Genomic DNA, 18,724 nt, shown 5'->3' with positions numbered 1-18,724 from the left:
CCATGGAAGACAATTTTTCCATGGACGGGGTGGGGGATGGTTCAGGCGGTAATGCACGCGATGGGGAGCGGTGGGAAACAGCAGATGAAGCTTCGCTCACTTGCCTGCCGCTCACCTGTTGCTGTGCAGCCCGATTCCTAACAGGACACGGACTGGTACCGGTCTGAGTCTTGGGGGTTGGGGACCCCTGCCCCACAGCATGTGGGATCTTAGTTCCCCGACCAGGGATCAAACCCATGTCCCTGCATTGGAAGGTAGATTCTTTTTTTTTTTTTTTTTTTTTTTTTGCGGTAGGCGGGCCTCTCACTGTGGTGGCCTCTCCTGTTGTGGAGCACAGGCTCTGGACGCGCAGGCTCAGCGGCCATGGCTCACGGGCCTAGCCGCTCCGTGGCATGTGGGATCTTCCCGGACCGTGGCACAAACCCGTGTCCCCTGCATCGGCAGGCGGACTCTCAACCACTGCGCCACCAGGGAAGCCCGGAAGGTAGATTCTTAACTCCTGGACCACCAAGGAAGTCCCTCGAGTCTATGTATCTTAAGCAGACTCTCAATACTGGAAATCCTGCCGTGTTTCCATAGTTGATTTGGTTCCCACCTTCCCTTCTCTTCAAACTACCAACTTGCTTCTTGCTCTCAGCTGATGACCTTGTTTCTTGTTTTGCTTCTCATCACTAAATCTGCCCATTTCTTTGGTCACTATCCATATCCTCTGCCATCCCTCTGTGTCAGGAGATGTCCTGTTCCCATGCCTGTGGGAGGCCCGGCCCTCATTGGACACTGGCCGCATCAAGGACATTGCTTCCTTAACCATCTCCTCTCTCTCCTGCCTCATCCACTTTTCTCCTCTAACTGGGTCACTCCTATCAACGTACAAACACGCTGCTTACAACATCTTCCTTCTTAAAAAAAAACCTCCCATCTCTTTCCAGCCGCCTTGCCATCTCTCCTGTCCTTTTTGTCTCTCCTTCCTTACTTCCCTTTCTCTCTTTAACCCTTTCCAGTCAGGCACATGTCCTCACTGCTCTTATCAAGGTCACAGCCAAACTCCATTTTGCCAAATCCAGGGATTAGTTCTCCTGTCCTCATCTCCCTTGACCACGCGCAGGCGCAGCTGACGTGGGAAGCACCTTCACTGGGCTTCCAGAGTGGCACAGTGTCCTGGTCGTGTCTCCCATCAAGTCTCTGTTCTTGCTTAGTCTGCCATCTCGCTGACCCCGCAGTACCGAGGGCCCCAGGGCTCAGCCTAGGCCTGTCCTCCTCTCCAGCTGCACTTTCTGCCCGGGGTGGGGGTCACATCAGTCACCGCGCTCATCTGCCGAACCGCCATCTTTGCGCGGACGACTTCCTCCCCGGCTCCCACTGCTGCCTTCACTCCATCAGCCTTCTCAGCGCCCCCACTTGAATGTCTGCTCTGCATTTCAGATTTAGGGCCGGAACAGAACTCTTGATTTAGCTCTCAGACCGTCCCTCCCCAGTTTCCCCAGATCAGCGAGTGGCTTACTCTTCACCCAACTGCGCAGGCCCCAGGTGTCGCCCTTCACCTTGTCGCCGCACATGCTACATCCAGCCCAGCAGCAGCCGGCCACCTCTGCCTTTACACCTGGAACCAGAACACTTCACACGGTTCCTACCGCTCGTCCGAACTCCCTTTATCACTCGTTTCCTCTCATGGGGCCCTGCAGTCTCTTCTTGGCCCGGCAGACATGGCGCTCCTTACAAGACGTGAGCCAGGTTGGGTCAGCCCCCTCCCGGCCTCCCGTTGTGCCCGGCTAACGGCCCGGCCAGTCCCCTACACGAGTCCTACTGGACTGGGCCCTGGCACCTCATTGCTTCCACAGCCTGCCTGCTCTTCTGCCCTAGCGGCACTCCTGCCCCAGCACTTGCAGCCTTAGCACTTGCAAATCCGTCTGCGCAGGTCTGGGAAGTGCCTGCTCTCTCACATCTCTGCTCACCACTCCTGTTCCCAGGGAGGCCTCCTCTGACCACCCTTTCTTTTTTTTTTCTTTTTATATTTTGGCTGCATTGGGGCTTCGTTGCTGCACGCGGGCTTTCTCAAGTTGCGGTTAGCAGGGGCTACTCCTCGTTGCGGTGCGCGGGCTTCTCATTGCGGTGCCTTCTCTTGTTGCGGAGCACGGGCTCTAGGCACACGGTCTTCAGTAGTTGCAGTGCGTGGACTTCAGTAGTTGTGGCACGCAGGCTCAGTAGTTGTGGCTCGCGGGCTCTAGAGCGCAGGCTCGGCAGTTGTGGCGCACGGGCTTAGTTGCTCTGCGGCATGTGGGATCTTCCCTGACCAGGGATCGAACCCACCTCCCCTGCATTGTTAGGCAGATTCTTTAACACTGAACCACCAGGGAAGTCCCCCGACCACCCTTTCTAAAATGTCCCCAGACCCCTCTCCTCTGTGCTCTGTCTCCTTCCTTGTCGTATTTTCTTCATATCTGAAATTCTTTCCATTCGCTCAATAAGTAATTTTGAGCACCCACAGTGTGCCAGGCACTGGTCCAGCCACTGGGGATGCCAAGTGAACGCGTGTCTTCCTCGTGGAATCTGTATCCCGGGGTGGGAGCGACAGTGAGCAGATATGTTAATGGAAGGATGTTCCTGTCAGGGGGTGCTTAGTGCTGCTGAGAAACGTAAAGCAGCAGAAAGGGTAGGAAGTGACCGAGGGCTGGCTCCTTAGGGAGGGTGGTCAGGGCAAGGCTCTGAGGGGGTGACTTTGAAGCAGAGACTTGAGTGGGACGTGGATGCCTGGAGGAGGGGCCACGAGGCAGAGGAGGCAGTGAAAGCAGAGCCCTCAGGGAGGGCAGGCATGTGCAGGGCAGGTCCAGCGGGTGTGCGCTGGAGCCGCACGGTGGCCCACGTGGCTCAAGCCTATGGAGCAAAAGGAAGAGTGTTAGAGGCCAAGTGGTGTAGACTTTGAGATGAGAGTTGGGCCGAAGGAGCCTGGCCTTCATCTAGAGGTGGAACCACGGGAGGGTCAAAAACAGGAGGGGAAAGATCCCTTGTTGTAGCTTAGACATTGGAGTGAGGTGGAGAGGGAGGTGATGGGAGGTGGTGTGGAGGGACCTTGGGAGAGACAAAGGCACGAGACAGTGACGGGGAGACAGAGAGAATGAAAAGGGGGAGATTTCTAAATTTCGTCTTCTGGACTTGTGTCCAAATATTTCAAACTGAATGCACTGTTATGGGCAGAAAAATGTAAGGTTACAGAACCACGCATTCTTTTTTTTTTTTTTTAATATTTATTTATTTATTTGGTTGTACTGGCTCTTAGTTGCGGCTCAAGGGCTCCTTAGTTGTGGCACGTGAACTCTTAGTCTCTTAGTTGCAGCATGCACGTGGGATCTAGTTCCCTGACCAGGGATCGAACCTGGGCCCCCTGCATTGGGAGCGTGGAGTCTTAACCACTGGACCCCCAGGGAAGTCCCAAATCATGCATTCTTAGAACTAGAAGAGATCTGATAAATTCTCCATTTTATTTTACAGATAGAAACAGGTTCCAGTGATGTGCCCCAGATCAGGTGCCAGTGAATGGCAGAGTTAGCATTAGAGCCCAGGCTTTGTAATTCCTCTGAGGTTATGGGCAACCAGCCGCGGGGAGGAGCCTGGGAGTGGGGTCCAGGGAATGGCTGCTTTGGGTACACCTTGGGGAGGGGTGGCAGGAAGAGAAGAAAGAATTACTTTTAAAAAGTTCATGACGTTTTATTTATTTAAGTGTTTTGAAAATATAAAAGATGTTGGACATTCTTGCACTTAATTTTTAAAAAACTGACCTAATAAATTCTCTGGTGTATGAACCTTGTGTTAACAGTTGTGTAAATGCACACCACCTCCTCTTCCGGTAGTGTAAGGCCGAATGACTATGGACTTCGGGTGACGTTAAAGGTTTCTTTTGGGGCTTCCCTGGTGGCGCAGTGGTTGAGAGTCCGCCTGCCGATGCAGGGGACACGAGTTCGTGCCCCGGTCCGGGAGGATCCCGCGTGCCATGGCCGCTGAGCCTGCGCGTCCGGAGCCTGTGCTCCGCAACGGGAGAGGCAGCAACAGTGAGAGGCCCGCGTACTGCAAAAAAAAAAAAAAAAAAAAAAAAAAAAGATTTCTTTTAAGTAGTACCTGATATCTTTTTGTGACTGTTTAATTTTTTTTTGCATTTTTTAGAAACTTTTTATTTTGTATTTTTTTATTGGAGTATAGTTGATTTACAGTGTTGTGTTAGTTTCAGGCATACAGCAAAGTGAATCAGTTATACATATGCATGTATCCACTCTTTTTTAAGATTCTTTTCCCATATAAGTCATTACAGAGTATTGAGTAGAGTTCCCTGTGCTATCCAGTAGATCCTTATTAGTTATATATTTTACATATAGTATTGTGTATATATCAGTCCCAATCTTCCAGTTTATCCGTCCCCCCACTTTCCCTCCTGGTAACCATAAGTTTGTTTTCTACATCTGTGACTCTATTTCTGGGTTCAATGTTTTTTACTTGGAAGCAGAGCGAGGGATTAGTGACTCTGTGTTTTTTCCATGAGACTAATTCTAGTGCGTGTCCTTTCTTAAAGTAAATGAATTGACTTTATCATTACACTCTATTTTGTTCTAAATACACTTTATGCCCTTGACTGTTTGAATTACACATACCACGTGATAGCACTTTAGAAAACTCTAAATAAGAAAAATAATCTTCCTGCCTCTCACCAGCAATCCTTGACTGTCTCATTTATACCACCCTCCAGTCCTTGATCACGTTCATTTTAAGTAGTTGTCATAGAAGAGAGAATTACTTTTGACTTCAGCCCCTGTATTTCCTAGTGCTACTGTAATAAATTACCATAAATTTAGTGGCTTAAAACAACACAGATTTATCGTCTTACAGTTCTGGGGGTCAGAAGGCTGAAATGGGTCTCACTGGACTAAACTCAAGGTGTTGGCAGGGCTTGTTCCTCTCTGGATGCTCCAGAGGAGAGTCAGTTGATTACCTTTCGCAGGTTCTAGAAGCCGCCCGTGTTCCTTGGCTCCCGGCGCTTCCTCCATCTTCAAGGCCAGCAAAGGCAGGTTGAGTCTTTCTCCCACTGCGTCACTCTGACGCTAACCTTCCTGCTTCCCTCTTTCCCTGATGGGGACCCCTGTGGTTATGTTGGGTCCCCCAGATAATCCAGGCTACTCTCCCTATTTTAAGGTCAGCTGATCAGCAACCTTAATTCCATCTGTAGCCTTAATCCACCCCTTCTATGCAACCTAATATTTTCACAGGTTCTGGGGATTAGGACATGGGGGCCATTATTCTGCCCACTACAGCTATCTTTTTGTTATTTTACGGATAGTTGGAATGATAGCCTTTGTCTTATGTTTTTGCCTTGTAGAGATTTTTGCTGTGAGAATTAACAGTAACGGTTCAATATGGGGGACATTCTGGCTCATGAATCAGAATTACTTGGACTAGTAAAAGAGGTATGTTTTACAAAACACAGGTCACAGAAAAAGATCTTGAAAACTTGTAAAACTTGTATTTTACAATGCAGGAAATTCTGTAATGCCTTGTAATGTTTCTATCATTACATTACAGTTATCTGTTTTCCTTTTTATAATTTTCCATGTATTTATATTTTGTTTTCATAACTAAACTGAAATTGTAAAGCTGCTTTTTAGAATTCCTTTAAAGAAAGTTATAAAGGCAGCCCATGCTCATGGTAACAGATTCAAACAGTATAGAAGTATAAACAGTGAATTTCCCTCCTGCAGTGACCACTGTTAATGGCTTAGTATATCACCTTTCCAGACTTTTTTCTATGAGTATTCAAAATGTATTCACGCGACTATAGTTTGTTTTACAAAATGTGATGATACCACACACATCGTTCTGCAGCTTGCCTTTCACCTGTCAACAGTAGTACAGTATGAACCTCTTCCCGTGATCTGCCTCATACTTCTGAATGCCGTAGGGTATTTCACTGAGTGGCTGCATCATCATCTATTTAACTTGTTGCCTATTAATGGACATTTAGGTGTCCTACGCTGAAAGCTTTTGAAGGATAAGACCCACACTTTATGCTTGTTGGTATTCTCTGCTGCCTGTAGTAGGGGCTGGCATGGAGTTGGTGCTACTGTTTTACCGTGTGGTTGAACTGTCCAGTAGGCATTGAGAGACATGGCCGTGGAGCAAGGATACGGCATCCACCCTGGGAATGCAGCTTTGGAATTTGGTGTGATCATGAATAAATTTTCAAAGCTGTCACAGCAGAGGATTGTGGATAGGGCCTGGAGAAATAGCCACAGTTAGAGGAGGTGGAAACAGAAAGTTACGACTGACACAAACTGTAAAGAAGGGCAGAGAAGTGTGGAGAGCAGCAGTAGAAGTAATGCATGTCACTAACACAAGGCAGAGGGGCGTTTCAAGACGGGGTGGGGTGGGGATCATTAGTGCTTGAAGGTGGCTGATGACTTTGCCCATCTGTTAATGACTTACCTTTTGTTCTTAGGGGCAAGCATTACCTCTAATCCCTCTGTTTCAAGTAACAAATTCCCAGAGACCTACTAGACCCAAAGCCATCAGGTCCTTTGATCACTTTTGCCTTTTTCAGGCTGCTGCACACATCATCTTATTTTCTATTCATAATTATAATAAGGGAATTCCCTGGTGGCCCAGTGGTTAAGACTCTGCACTTTCACTGCCGAGGGCATGGGTTCGATCCCTGGTTGGGGAACTGAGATCCCGCAAGCCGTGCGACGGGGCCAAAATTAAAAAATAAATTATAATGCAGCTCACATTTTCCTTCTAAAAACAAATTTATTTTCTGTAAATAAATGTTTTCTATGATACTGCCTTTCTAGTTTTTTAGTGTGTATATCAGTAAGTAAATTCTAAGCTGGATCCCAAATTACTTCTCCCAAAGATGACAGTTCATTAACCCCATTATAAATTTTGTGATAATATTGAGCTGGTACAATTACATCAAAGATGGTTACTTTGTTGATGTTAAAACAGAGAAATATATATACATTTATGCGCTTTTTTAAATAGTTTTTAGATTTTGCCGAATTTGAAGACACCTTGAAAACATTTTCAAAAGAATGCAAAATAAAAGGAAAACCGTTATCTAAATCAGCATGTGGCTCTTTAAGGGACTCCAAATCATCGATAATCCAGGTAACATTTTACTTTTTTTGATTTCTGTAGATAATCAAGGTGCTCCAAATTTGTAAGAAATGCTGCCACTAGAGAATGTTGGAATATTTCTGGGGACCTGGGCACAGTGACTCTTAGACTGTGCAGATGTTCATGGATAAATGAGTAATGTCATTTTCAAATCTCTGTATCCTAGGAAATGGGTGGCAACATAAGATCTTTTACATACATTTCTTGGCAAGAAGAAACCGTGCAATGCTTAGAAACTAAGACTAATGTGGTCCCCATTCTGAGGAGTTTTAGGTTATGAATTCCAGGTACTGGAGACACAGCAACGAACAAACCAAAACAAAATCTCTGCCCTCATGGTGCTTGCCTTCTAGGTTGGGGAGGTCGGAGGGGACAGGGAGCGAGAGCCATATGCAAGGCAGCATCCTTTCAAAGCAAGGCCTGGGCAGTGGTGAGCCTGTGGCAGTGGGCTGCAAAGGGCACATATTACATGGTCCTCAACTCTCAGGGTTAGACAGGATCTTAAAAGTCCTCATTTCAACCATTATTTGATGCTCCATCCCATTTGTAACATCCTACGTAAGTGATTGATTCACCATGAATACATCCAGTGACGAGAGAACATACCGTTTCCTGAGGCAGCGTATTTCAGCTTTGCATGATTTTATTATTTTAATAAATTTATTTGTTTCAATATACATACTTCTAAGAAAAATATGAGACTGTTTGAGAGTCCCACTGAGTAGCTGGAGGTCAGGCCACAGCCCGACTCCCCAGTGGCCTGGCACGGGGTACCATTGAGCGGGGGCACCATCGCAATGGCCCCCGACCCAGTGCCCCTCCAGTCCTCACGCACCTGGATTCTGAGCTTCCACCACTTCAGACACAGGCTCTTCTGTCAGTGATGCATCGGGCAGCCTGATGATACCTCCCAACCCTGGAGCAAACTTTTCAGAACGTGAAACAAGAATCTGGTCATTACTAGACATGGAAACAGAGGCTGTACTTAACTTGAAAGACCTTGAAACTTTCTGATTGTGAGAAGCCTGTCTTTTCTGCTCATTCAATAAACAGCTGTGTCCTGCCATTACAGATTTCCCAAACAAAAATACCTGGAGCAGTGACTTAGGGACATTTGTGAAGTTGGCACTCAGCAAAGGGAGAGTTTCCCTAAGCACAGTTCTGTAAGAGTGTGTGTGTGTGTGTGTGTGTGTGTGTGTGTGTGTGTGTGTGTGTGTTTATAGGTGATTATTGGTGGTGTGTAAATTTTCTGATCTTCATAATGCTGGCTGTGATCATGGTTTATATTTGAGAAGCTAATATTTTGTGACCCTATGAGTTGTAACACTGGATTGCTTTATGTGTAGATATTACTTTCAACGCAGGGACCATTTCCAGGTACAGAATATGCTTCATAAACTGGGAGTATAGTGGCACAGCAAAGGTTTGTAGTCCCAGGTCTACAAAGGTAGAGTTTAGAATAAAGTGTAGATGGGCCATTGGACACATAGACTTCCTTTGCCAACCATGTTAAGAAAGTACCTTGACTCCAGGCTTTAAAATACCCACGAGAGTCTGCGGTCACCTCATTCACACAGTCCCTGGACCTCTCTCAGGACAGTCCTCCCCAGAGTGGCTCGCGGGGTTCGCTCAGAGCTCAGCCGAGGTGAGCCTGGGGCGGGGCCGGGCCCCAGCAGCACACCCTTGGGAGGCTCCCCTCCACCTTTGCATCCGTCAGTGACGAGCAAAGGGGAGCCTCTGGCCAGGTTCCCCCAGGTTCTTCCAGAGGTGGCGGTGCTTAGCTGCCTCTGCTTTCCTTTGCTACCCGCTCTGCCTGCAGTTGCTGACCAGCTGTCCTTCGCTGTTTCCAGGGCTGAGAGACAGAAAGAGGCCAGTTTTGAAGAGGTAGAATTTCACTGTAGGGTTTATTTTGAAACATTCTGAGTTTCTTTCAAATGTATGCCAATCCCTTCCAGACTAAGGTAATGTTCAGAGACAGTTGTTCTCGGTCACGTGACGTGGAGAACATTTTTGTAAGATTCACAGTGGAAGATTCCTTATCAGTGAATGTCTTTGGCTTAAGGATGACCAAACAATGTAACATTGTTCTCTGTACATTTCTATTTTATAATGTTAAAAAGTTTGATTATAAACAAATAGAATGTGTAACCTTAAAAAAAAAGACAGTTTTACAGAAAAAATGTAAAACCATTAAAAAAAGTATAAAAGAACAGTGACCAAATAATGGTGGTAAATAGTGGTGGTGATGGGTTGGGGAACTGGTGATTCTATAGAAAATGCACTCCAAGAAAAGCTTTTGCAGTTGAGCACAAAATGTAGGTCTGAGGATCTTGGGCATTTGATACAAAAAGGAAAACAATATGAGTCACAGGAAGTTCTTGTGATTCTGCCTTATACCTAAATCTGCAAAATTACGCAGCAGCTATTTGTGATGGATCAGTTGTCATTTTTCCTGTGAGACAGGTGACATGGGAACTGCCACCGCCTTTCTCCAGAATTCTCTGTTTCAGCTATTGCATGGCGAGTCGGGAAGCTGTCTCTGCCCCACATAGTCAGACTGGCACAGCTCCGAGGTCGGGTTGGTGCCAGGCCTGTGCGCCCTCCTCCATCTCCAGCCCAGGCTTCCTTGTTCCTGGAATGGGAGGGCCCGGGCAGTCACTACCTGCATGTGTTGGGCTCTGTGGTTGCTTCCCACACTGCCCTCTCCTCCAGACATGCTTCTAGCAACAGCAGGCACGTGACAGCACCCACCTCCCGGGCCTGGGATCGACTGTTCCGTGTGGCTGAGCTCCCAGGCGCTCAGGGACTTGGCAGTTGTGGTGTCAGCAACTTGCCATCGGTATGAGGTTGTTCCACTGAGGTCTGGCTGGGCTCTGGGTGTGGCCTGTTCTCATCAGTTGCTGCAGTGGGTCAGCAAGTCCAAAGGGCGACCTCAATGTATTCACTTGCCTGTGAGTCTCTGGGCTCAATCTTTGGCCTATGCCTGATTCCTTCCACCTCAGAGACCTTAAACGTTGTGTCTGTTCTTTAGAATGCTCAGATTTGATGTTGCAGAGCAGTGGAAGTCCAGGGTCGGTCTGTAGCCTAGGCAGTTTGAAGCCCTCTGGGTCTCTATTTTCCTATCCCTTACCTCTGAAAAGGAGACTTAATTTTGCTCACACTGAGACGATGGAGTATACCGGTATCCAAGGTAGTGGGAGGGTGTGAGGATTCGGGGTGTTGAGAGAAGGGGCACCCCTATGACCAGGCTTCATTCTGATGTCTTCTCCACAGAAGGACCTCCTTGCTGCGTTTGACAGTGGAGACCAGAAGGTGTTCTTCGATTTGTGGGAGGGGCACATTCCCAGTTCCATCCGGGCTGGCGACTCCCTCGCCCAGAAGTTGGAATTCTACCTACACATCCATTTTGCCATCTATCTTCTGAAACACTCCACGGGGAGACCTGTAGGTTCACCTTATGGCGTGGGTTGGTCCAAATGGTGTGTTAAAGGAGAATGTGTTATGTTTTGCAAATGAGGATTAATTTAGTTTTGTGGCCATTTTATCATATTGCTTCTAAGGAGTAGGTGTCTTACATCCTGATGAATGATTTTCTATCTCATTCCCAGCAGTTTATTTTCTAATTTGCATGGAAAGTTAATCACTTCTGTAATGAAAGCTACCTCATTTTCCTGAATACCTCGACATGTATGTCTAAGAAAATACGTGTTTAGACCACATTTTCGACCATATATTAGAAGATAAATTTAAGCTTAAACAGTGGAAAAATGGTATGCCCGTCTGTGAAAGTTTATTTGAGTGATAAGTTGAATTTAGCTTCTGCAGTCTTTTCCTGCAGGTGTGGGACTGGAGCTGTGAAGGGGAGAGGGGAGCAGCTGCAAACTTCTCTGCAGGTGAACCTTGGGGCACGGAGAGAATGACAGAAGGGGAGCAGGCCAGGCTGACATCGGACCACGCACATTTGTTTCGTGGCTTCTCCACGCCTTGGCTACTGCCCCCAGGACCTGTGTTAACTTATTAAATGTCAGGGGACCGCAGGAAGGCTCAGTGGTAGAGGAGCAGCTTTACAGCACATTGTGGTAGCCATTCTTGGAAGGCTGTTCCTTAAGATAGGACTCCTGTGGGTGCCGTTGTGGGAGACTTCTCATTTTCTTTGTATTTATTTTTATTTTCTAATTTTTCCATTTTTCTGTAAGATAAAAAGATCAATAAATTTTTTAAGTCCGGTGGGCTTCACAGTGTAGGTGAAGTGAGATGCACTGATGAGAAGAATTGGCCTGTGTATGAGGCTGTGAGGGACGTAACAGGCGAGGCCAGGGTGGACCTTCTCGTTGAGGCCCAGGAGAAAATGGAAACCCTGGCGGGGGACCCGACTTGCCTGGGATTACACCTGGAAGCAGCGAAGCAGGCAGGATCACTTCTTAGTTAGCCTAATAAAGGAAAGGAATGATGATATGGAAAACTTCCGTTTCAAAAAACTATTCACCTTTAAGTGCTCTCTTCGGCAGCACATATACTAAAAAAAAAAAAAATTGGAACGACACAGAGAAGATTAGCATGGCCCTGCGCAAGGATGACATGCACATTCGTGAAGCGTTCCATGTTAAAAACAGTAACCGTTCACCCTTAAAAACCTCTCGTAAGGAAATCACAGCAATGCAGACAAATAGTTATTTCTGATATCTGAGCTATGAAAACAACGTGCATATCTAATAATGGGGGAATTGGCTAAATAACTTATGATAGACCCACGAGATGAGGTTTTGTCCTGCCATTAAGAATGATGTTTATGAAGAATTTTAAGGATATGAGAAAATGGTAACGATAGATTGAAAAGGCAGCATTTGAACTGTGTGTATCACATATCTAGTTCTCTGATATTCCTGACAGTTTCACGAAGGGGCGAAATAGGGGTGATGTTAGGATGACTGGTGACGGCACGCAGGCTGGGCCAGACGGGGAGGATGCCAGCGACGTGGCTGGAACTGAAGGAGCCTCGGAGAGAGGACAGGTGAACACGTGAGCTGGTGTCAAGCAGGAGATCTCAAACGAGCATCCTCCCTTCCTCGCAGGACAAAGAGGAACTGGATGAAAGGACTTCTTATTTCAAAACCTACCTGGAGACCAAAGGGGCAGCGCTGAGCCAGACCACGGAGTTTCTCCCTTTCTATGCCCTGCCTTTTGTTCCCAATCCCATGGTCCACCCCTCGTTTAAAGAGCTTTTCCAGGTAAGTGACCACCTCCGAACCTTGTCCCAGATCCTGGGCAGCATGGCAGTCTCACCTTGTATACATTGGTGCTTTCTGAATGAGGCTGTAAAAAGGCTAAAATTTGCTTATGTTTTGTTGTATTTGAAAAGAATGTACAGGTAATTTGCTTTAACCAACTTTTCTTGTGCTATAAAGTGTGCTTTTTTGTTGTTGCACCAAGACTTGTTAGCCCAGAGCTGACAAAATATTTTAAAACATACTAACCTCTTAAATCATTCTGTGTATACTTCTGCGGTATTGAAACAATAACTTATTCAATTACGATGAAAATTAGTAGCCTGAAAAAAAACTAGGCTGCTTTACACAATCACTGGCTATGAATATTTTGATTTGTGTTAAAATTCTCACTTACTTGGTATATATTTGGTTACCTGATTGTGTACTATATTACCATCAGACTATTTGCCCCTTGCAGTGGGAGTGCGGAGTCTTAACCACTGGACTGCCAGGAAGTCCTGACAGTTGTTTTCTTTTTTTTTTTTTTCTTTTTAACATCTGTATTGGAACCGACAGTTACTTTCTTTTGGGACATTGAAGGTATCTTTATTTCATCTCCTGGCTCCCACTGTTGCAATTTTGAAGTTGGCCGTCAGTCTAATTGCTGTTCTTTGTACGTGGTCTGTCTTTTTTCTCTGGCCTGTAAGATTGTATAATTTCACTGCAGTGTGTCTAGGGATACCCAAGTATTTTATTTTGTTTTGTTTTTTAAGACGTCTTCGTTTATGTTGGCCAATCTAGCAGTGCTTTCCTGAGATTCTTTTCTATATGGTTGAGAGAGAGAGCCTTGAGCTGGAGCACACTATTAGTTTCCTGCAGCTGCTATAACAAAGGACCGCAGACCGGGTGGTTTAGGACAGAAATTGATTGGCCCACAGTTTAGGAGGCCAGAAGTCTGAAATCAGGGTATCGGCAGGGGCGTGCTCTCTCTGAAGCTTCTAAGGGAATACGCTTCTTTGCCTTTTCCAGCTTCCAGTAGCCTCAGGTGTCTATTGGCTTGTGGTTGAATAATTCCAGATCTCTGCTCTGTCTTTACGTGGCCCTCTTCTCTCTGTGTCTGTGTCTAAATTCCCTTCTTCTTATAAGGACAGCAGTCATATTGGATTAAGAGCTTACACTAATAGCTAATTCCATCTGCAATGTCCCCGTTCCCCTGGCCTCACATTATGAGGAGATTAGGGCTTCAACATGTCCTTTTAGGGGGCACAATTCAACCCACAACACACACATGAGAAATGAAGTCATCATGCTGTGTCGGGGAATTACAAAATCTTTTTAAAATATCAGACTTTTCTGCTTTTCTGGCAGTGTTTTTTCAGAGGGTCAGACAACGCACTGGATGGACTGATGGGGTGGGGTGGGAGGCGTGGGTGAGGATTAGAGCTGGGGGGAGAAATGGGGAAGGATGGGCAGATCTGGGAGAGATGGGGCAGGATCTCAGAGGTAAGTGGACCTGAGTTTTTAGTGACAGAGCTTCTTTCTAGTGGAACCTCTTGGTTTAGGTGGTCGATATTTTTGTCTGAAGACTCAGAAAAATTGTCCTGAGAAAGATCGTTGCTTGTGACACTTATTCTTTTACTTCGTGAGTCATTATTTTTTCCTTCTCAATGAGCATTATTTGAAATAAATAATTTATTTTTAAGGAGCAAATCAAACTAGATGTACGTCATGATGCTGGACATGATGGAGTATTTGAGGCAGATAACAGCTTCTTTCTGCTTTTCTTGTCTGGATGAGGTTTATGGAAATGAGTCTCCTTCTTCTGGAGACTCTCAGTAGCGTAGCGATAATTGTGTATTCCTGCCAGTGCCACGTATGCCTAAACCATACTGCATTATTTTGGGTATTCAACATAATAAGGTTACTTATCAGGCTTGTGTTTAAATCACATGAAAAATTCAAATCATGTACAGGGTTATTTTTTCTCTGTATATGAAAGTACTCTCTTCTTTCCTCCTGCTGTGGGCTCTCGAATCTCCTATAAGTGAATTGGTGAAATGTCCTAAAACCTGTTCTTTACAGCATCACACCACTGGCAAGACATCTTGCTTCTGACTTCAGTAACTGTGGTGGAGTTATTTAACCCTAAAGGCCACAACTTGACAATGTTTGTTGGCATTTAATGATCTAGTGCTTTTCTTTTTTTTCCTTGTTTTTTTTTTTTCCTTTCCTTCAGGATCCTTGGACTCCAGAATTAAAGTTGAAGTTGGAAAGGTTTCTGGGTTTAATTTTTAAAGCCAGTAACACGCCGAAGCTTTTAACATTATATGTATCCTTTTGAAGCGTGTGGAGGCCACCTATGGTGTTAGAGCAGCTCACTGGCCTAGATGTCCTCAAATAGGGATAGCTGTGGTCGTGCTGCTTTCATACTTAAGAGCGAATTAAGCGTTAATGGGAGCGCGTGCCACCCAGTCCGCGGCCTGTTAGGAACCGGGCTGCACAGCAGGAGGTGAGCGGCGGGCGAGTGAGTGAAGCCCCATCGCCGCTCCCCATCGCTCGCATCACCACCCACACCATCGCCCTCACCATCCGTGGAAAAATTGTCTTCCACGAAACCGTCCCTGCTGCCAAAACGGTTGGGGACCACTGCTGCAAAGGATTGACTTCTATGGCGTTGGGTCTCTGAGACGCGGCGAGGGTCCTATTTTCATGTCATGTGCTGAGAAGCTGTCTGAGTAGGAAAAAAAAATGTCTGTCTTCTTGAAAAATAACCCTTTGGAAGAATTGTCCTTCGCAGAAGATCAGCTAGTCACTTGTAAGGCCTTGAGGCCGTGGCGTATGGACAAGTCATATATAGCTTGTCACTCAAATTAGAACTTTTTCCCGTTGTGGAGCACAGGATCTGGACGCGCAGGCTCAGCGGCCATGGCTCACGGGCTCAGCCGCTCGGCGGCATGTGGGATCCTCCCGGACCGGGGCACGAACCCATGTCCCCTGCATCGGCAGGCGGACTCTCAACCACTGCGCCACCAGGGAAGCCTCAAATTAGGACTTTTAAAAAACAACTTTGTTGGGACTTCCTTGGTGGTCCAGTGGTTAAGACTCTGTGCTCCCAATATAGGGGGCCCGGGTTTGATCCCTGGTCAGGGAACTAGATCCCACATGCCGCAACTAAAAATCCCAAGTGCCACAACTAAGACCCGGCACAGCCAAATAAATAAATAAATATGTTAAAAATAAATAAATAAAAAACAACTTTACTGAGGTATAATTTACACCCTATGAAATTTACCCATGGTAAGTGCATTATTTAATGATTTTTGGCAAATGGATAGAGTTGTGCAGCCATCATCACAATCCAATTTAAATAGGGACACTTTTGAGAGTAAAAAGGGAACACTGACCGGACAGAGGACCAGGCAGCAGGTGTAAATGGAGCTTGTCCGGGGAAGAATGTCACGGATCGCCCGGCCCGTGGGAGGCTGATTTCCCAAAGCTCGTGGGTCTCTAAGGACGTTCATCTCCTTTTATTCTGAACAAGAATGTATCAAAAGTTATTTCATAACAAGAATATAGCATTTTGAATTGTAAGGTTGGTGTTTGTTTTGTTTAATTTAATAAAACATTTAGGCCGCTGTGCTGCATAATACCTTCTGCTTCTGTTCTAACTCCAAAGCACTGGACTCTCTTTTCCTAATTGAACTCTTTGAATTGAAATCCCTGGGATTTCATGGCATGTTTCTCCTGCTTCAGCTTCCTAAGCCTCCAGTGGCTCCCTGTGGCCTGTACTCAAGTCCTCAGCCTCGCCTTGAGACCGCCCACCATCGGGCTGAGTACAGCTCTCCTGTCTGCTTTTATATCCTTTAAGGTTTTGTTCCAATACTACCCTCTGCCCACATACCATTATGTTTGCATACCCAATTCTTTTCCCTCTTAGAGTTCCATATAAAAGGACAGTTTTCAGTGAAATTAGGACTTTTCCAACTTGGTTTATGATTACTTTAATACACTTTTAAAAAGCGTTTCTCCTTAAAAAGGTAATGGGAATTATGTAAAGATTCTAAAAGAAATATTTTACTTAGTAAATCATATTAGTTATATTAATAATAGCACCCATTTCATTGGAATAACATGATTGAGTTAATACATGAAAAACTTGCTTAAAACAGCCCAACACATGGAAGCGCTTGTGTTACTGACTGTTAGCTGTTAGTATTATAGTTTGCAAATAGTTGTTACCTTTTATCCTGTTCAACATGCTTTGAAGCAAATACACTGAAGTCTAGCAGGTAACTATAGACATTATTCCTTTCTTTTCCTTGTTATGTGGAAATATTTGGAGTTCAGTTCAACGCATATATTAGGTTGAATATTGTGCTAGGAATTAGGGATACAAAGAAAAGGCCAAGATATAGTTGTCTCAGGCAAGTTGGAGTTTTGAACAGTAAAATGGGAGTCTGTGAGGCAGACAGAATGAGGGACAGGAGTTCCAGGTAGAGGGAACAGCTCGTGCAAAAGCACTGAGCCTGTATGTTTGGGAAACTATGAAGCATTCAGTATTGCTGGAGCAGAAGAGTTGAGAGAGAGAGTCAGAGATTAGGCAGGCCCAGGGCACGAAGGTTCCTATGAGGTCCCGTAAGTAATGAGGAGCCTTTGAACCATTTTAAGAAGAAGAATAGCATGGTTATGTTTACATTTCTAAACAAACAAACAAAAAAACACTCTTTTTTTATTCCTGATTATAAAATTGATCATATTCCTTATAGAAAATTTGGAAAGCACAGAAATGCATTTGTGTACATACATGCACCCCAAAGTATGTAATGTTTACAATAAATGAGGATATGCAGCTATATGTATGTGTATTTTTAAATATTTTTTATCAAATGAAGAGAGAATTTCCTCATATCATTAAATATTCTTCAAAACTAGGTTGTCTTCTCAAAGTTTAAACATAGAAATTACCTACGTCCCAGCAGTTCCACCCCTAGCTGTATACTCAAGAGAAATGAAAACATATGTCTACACAGCAACTTGTACGTGAACGTTCACAGCAGCATTGTTTGAAATAGCTGAGAAGTGCCAACAACCCAGATGTCCATCGACTGATGAACGGATAAACCAAACGTGGTCTGTCCATATAACGGAATATTACGTGGCAGTAAAAGTGAGTGAATGACTGATCTGTGCTACAACATGGATGAATCTTGAAAGCATGATGCCAAATGAAAGAAGCCAGACCCAGAAGGCTGCATATTGTATGATTCCATTTGTATGAAGGGGCCAGAGGGGGCAAATCTACAGAGAGTAGACAGTGGTTGCCTAGGGCTGGGGAGGGTGGTGACTGCTGACGGGCACAGGGTTTCCTTTTAGGAGGATGAAAATGTTCCACAGCCGATTGTAGTGATGGTTGCACAACTCAGTGAATGTACTGAAAACCATTGAAATGTACACTTTGAATGGGTGAAGTATATAATATGTGAATTACATCTCAATAAAGCTGTTACCAGAAAAATTAAGAAAACCCAGGGACTTCCTTCATGGCGCAGTGGTTAAGAATCCGTCTGCCAATGCAGGTGACACAGGTTCGAGCCCTGGTCCGGGAAGATCCCACATGCCGCGGAGCAACTAATCCCGTGTGCCACAACTACTGAGCCTGCGCTCTAGAGCCCACGAGCCACAACTATTGAAGCCCACGTGCCACAGCTACTGAAGCCTGCACACCTAGAGCCCGAGCTCCGCAACAAGAGAAGCCACTGCAATGAGAAGCCCGCGCACCGCAACCAAGAGTAGCCCCCGCTCGCCGCAACTACAGAAAGCCCGCGCGCAGCAACGAAGACCCAGCGCAGCCAAAAATAAATAAATAAATATATATTTTTTTAAATTAAGAAAACCCAAGCAAAACAGGTAAATACCTTGCCATCAGACATGCAGCCAGATGTGTGGAAGCTGAGATTTAAACCCAGGAGGCAGTCTGGTGCCAGAGTCTGTGGTTGTAGTTACCGCGCCATGCTCTCTTCATCCCATTCTCAGTTTCCTTAGGCTAACGTTTTAGCACTGAAGTTACAGCGTTAAAGGGTATGAATTCAGATTTGCACTTTTAGTCAAACATTTTGGTAGCTGTGGGGAAGGTTTTTGAAGGGGGAAGGAGGCCAGTTAGGGGCTGTTGGACTCACAGAGTGGTTCTTGAGGTGCATAGAGGAGGATTTATCTGTGAGTCACGAGTCACCCAAAAATCGAGAAGTCGGTAACTGTCTTAGTTATTTATAGCAACATTAAGAGGCGCCCTTCCCTGTCCTGAGATTTCTTTTTTACCACGCTGGGGCCCTTTCTCAGACTGGCCAACACAATGTGAGATACCCTGA

At 45.5% G+C, this 18,724-nt stretch overlaps 1 protein-coding gene and 1 non-coding gene across 13 annotated transcripts in view; both read left to right on the top strand.

Annotated features, from left to right (window-relative positions):
• The window catches only part of ARMC9 (armadillo repeat containing 9), a 139,057-nt gene that overhangs the window by 2,789 nt on the left and 117,544 nt on the right, over nt 1-18,724 (top strand). For 11 of the 12 annotated variants that reach the window (XR_012332944.1, XR_012332942.1, XR_012332943.1 and 8 more), the window contains exons 2-7: nt 4,985-5,047; nt 5,360-5,447; nt 7,018-7,143; nt 10,426-10,596; nt 12,225-12,380; nt 14,596-14,688. Coding sequence is in view for 9 of the 12 variants with exons in the window: in XM_033859556.2 (XP_033715447.1) it covers nt 5,397-5,447; nt 7,018-7,143; nt 10,426-10,596; nt 12,225-12,380; nt 14,596-14,688 (597 nt within the window). In the remaining 3 variants the exon portion in view is untranslated. The remainder of the gene's footprint in view (nt 1-4,984; nt 5,048-5,359; nt 5,448-7,017; nt 7,144-10,425; nt 10,597-12,224; nt 12,381-14,595; nt 14,689-18,724) is intronic. The other variant, XM_033859555.2, reaches the window with a different exon arrangement.
• On the top strand, nt 11,653-11,760 carry LOC117313125 (U6 spliceosomal RNA). Its single transcript, XR_004527586.1, has one exon. It is a non-coding gene; the product is annotated as a U6 spliceosomal RNA (small nuclear RNA).

The sequence above is a fragment of the Tursiops truncatus genome, chromosome 7 (assembly GCF_011762595.2).
Source record: "Tursiops truncatus isolate mTurTru1 chromosome 7, mTurTru1.mat.Y, whole genome shotgun sequence".
In the NCBI taxonomy this organism is placed as follows: domain Eukaryota; kingdom Metazoa; phylum Chordata; class Mammalia; order Artiodactyla; family Delphinidae; genus Tursiops; species Tursiops truncatus.
Note: the sequence above shows the minus strand (reverse complement) of the source record. Positions and strands in the feature narration are given on the sequence as shown.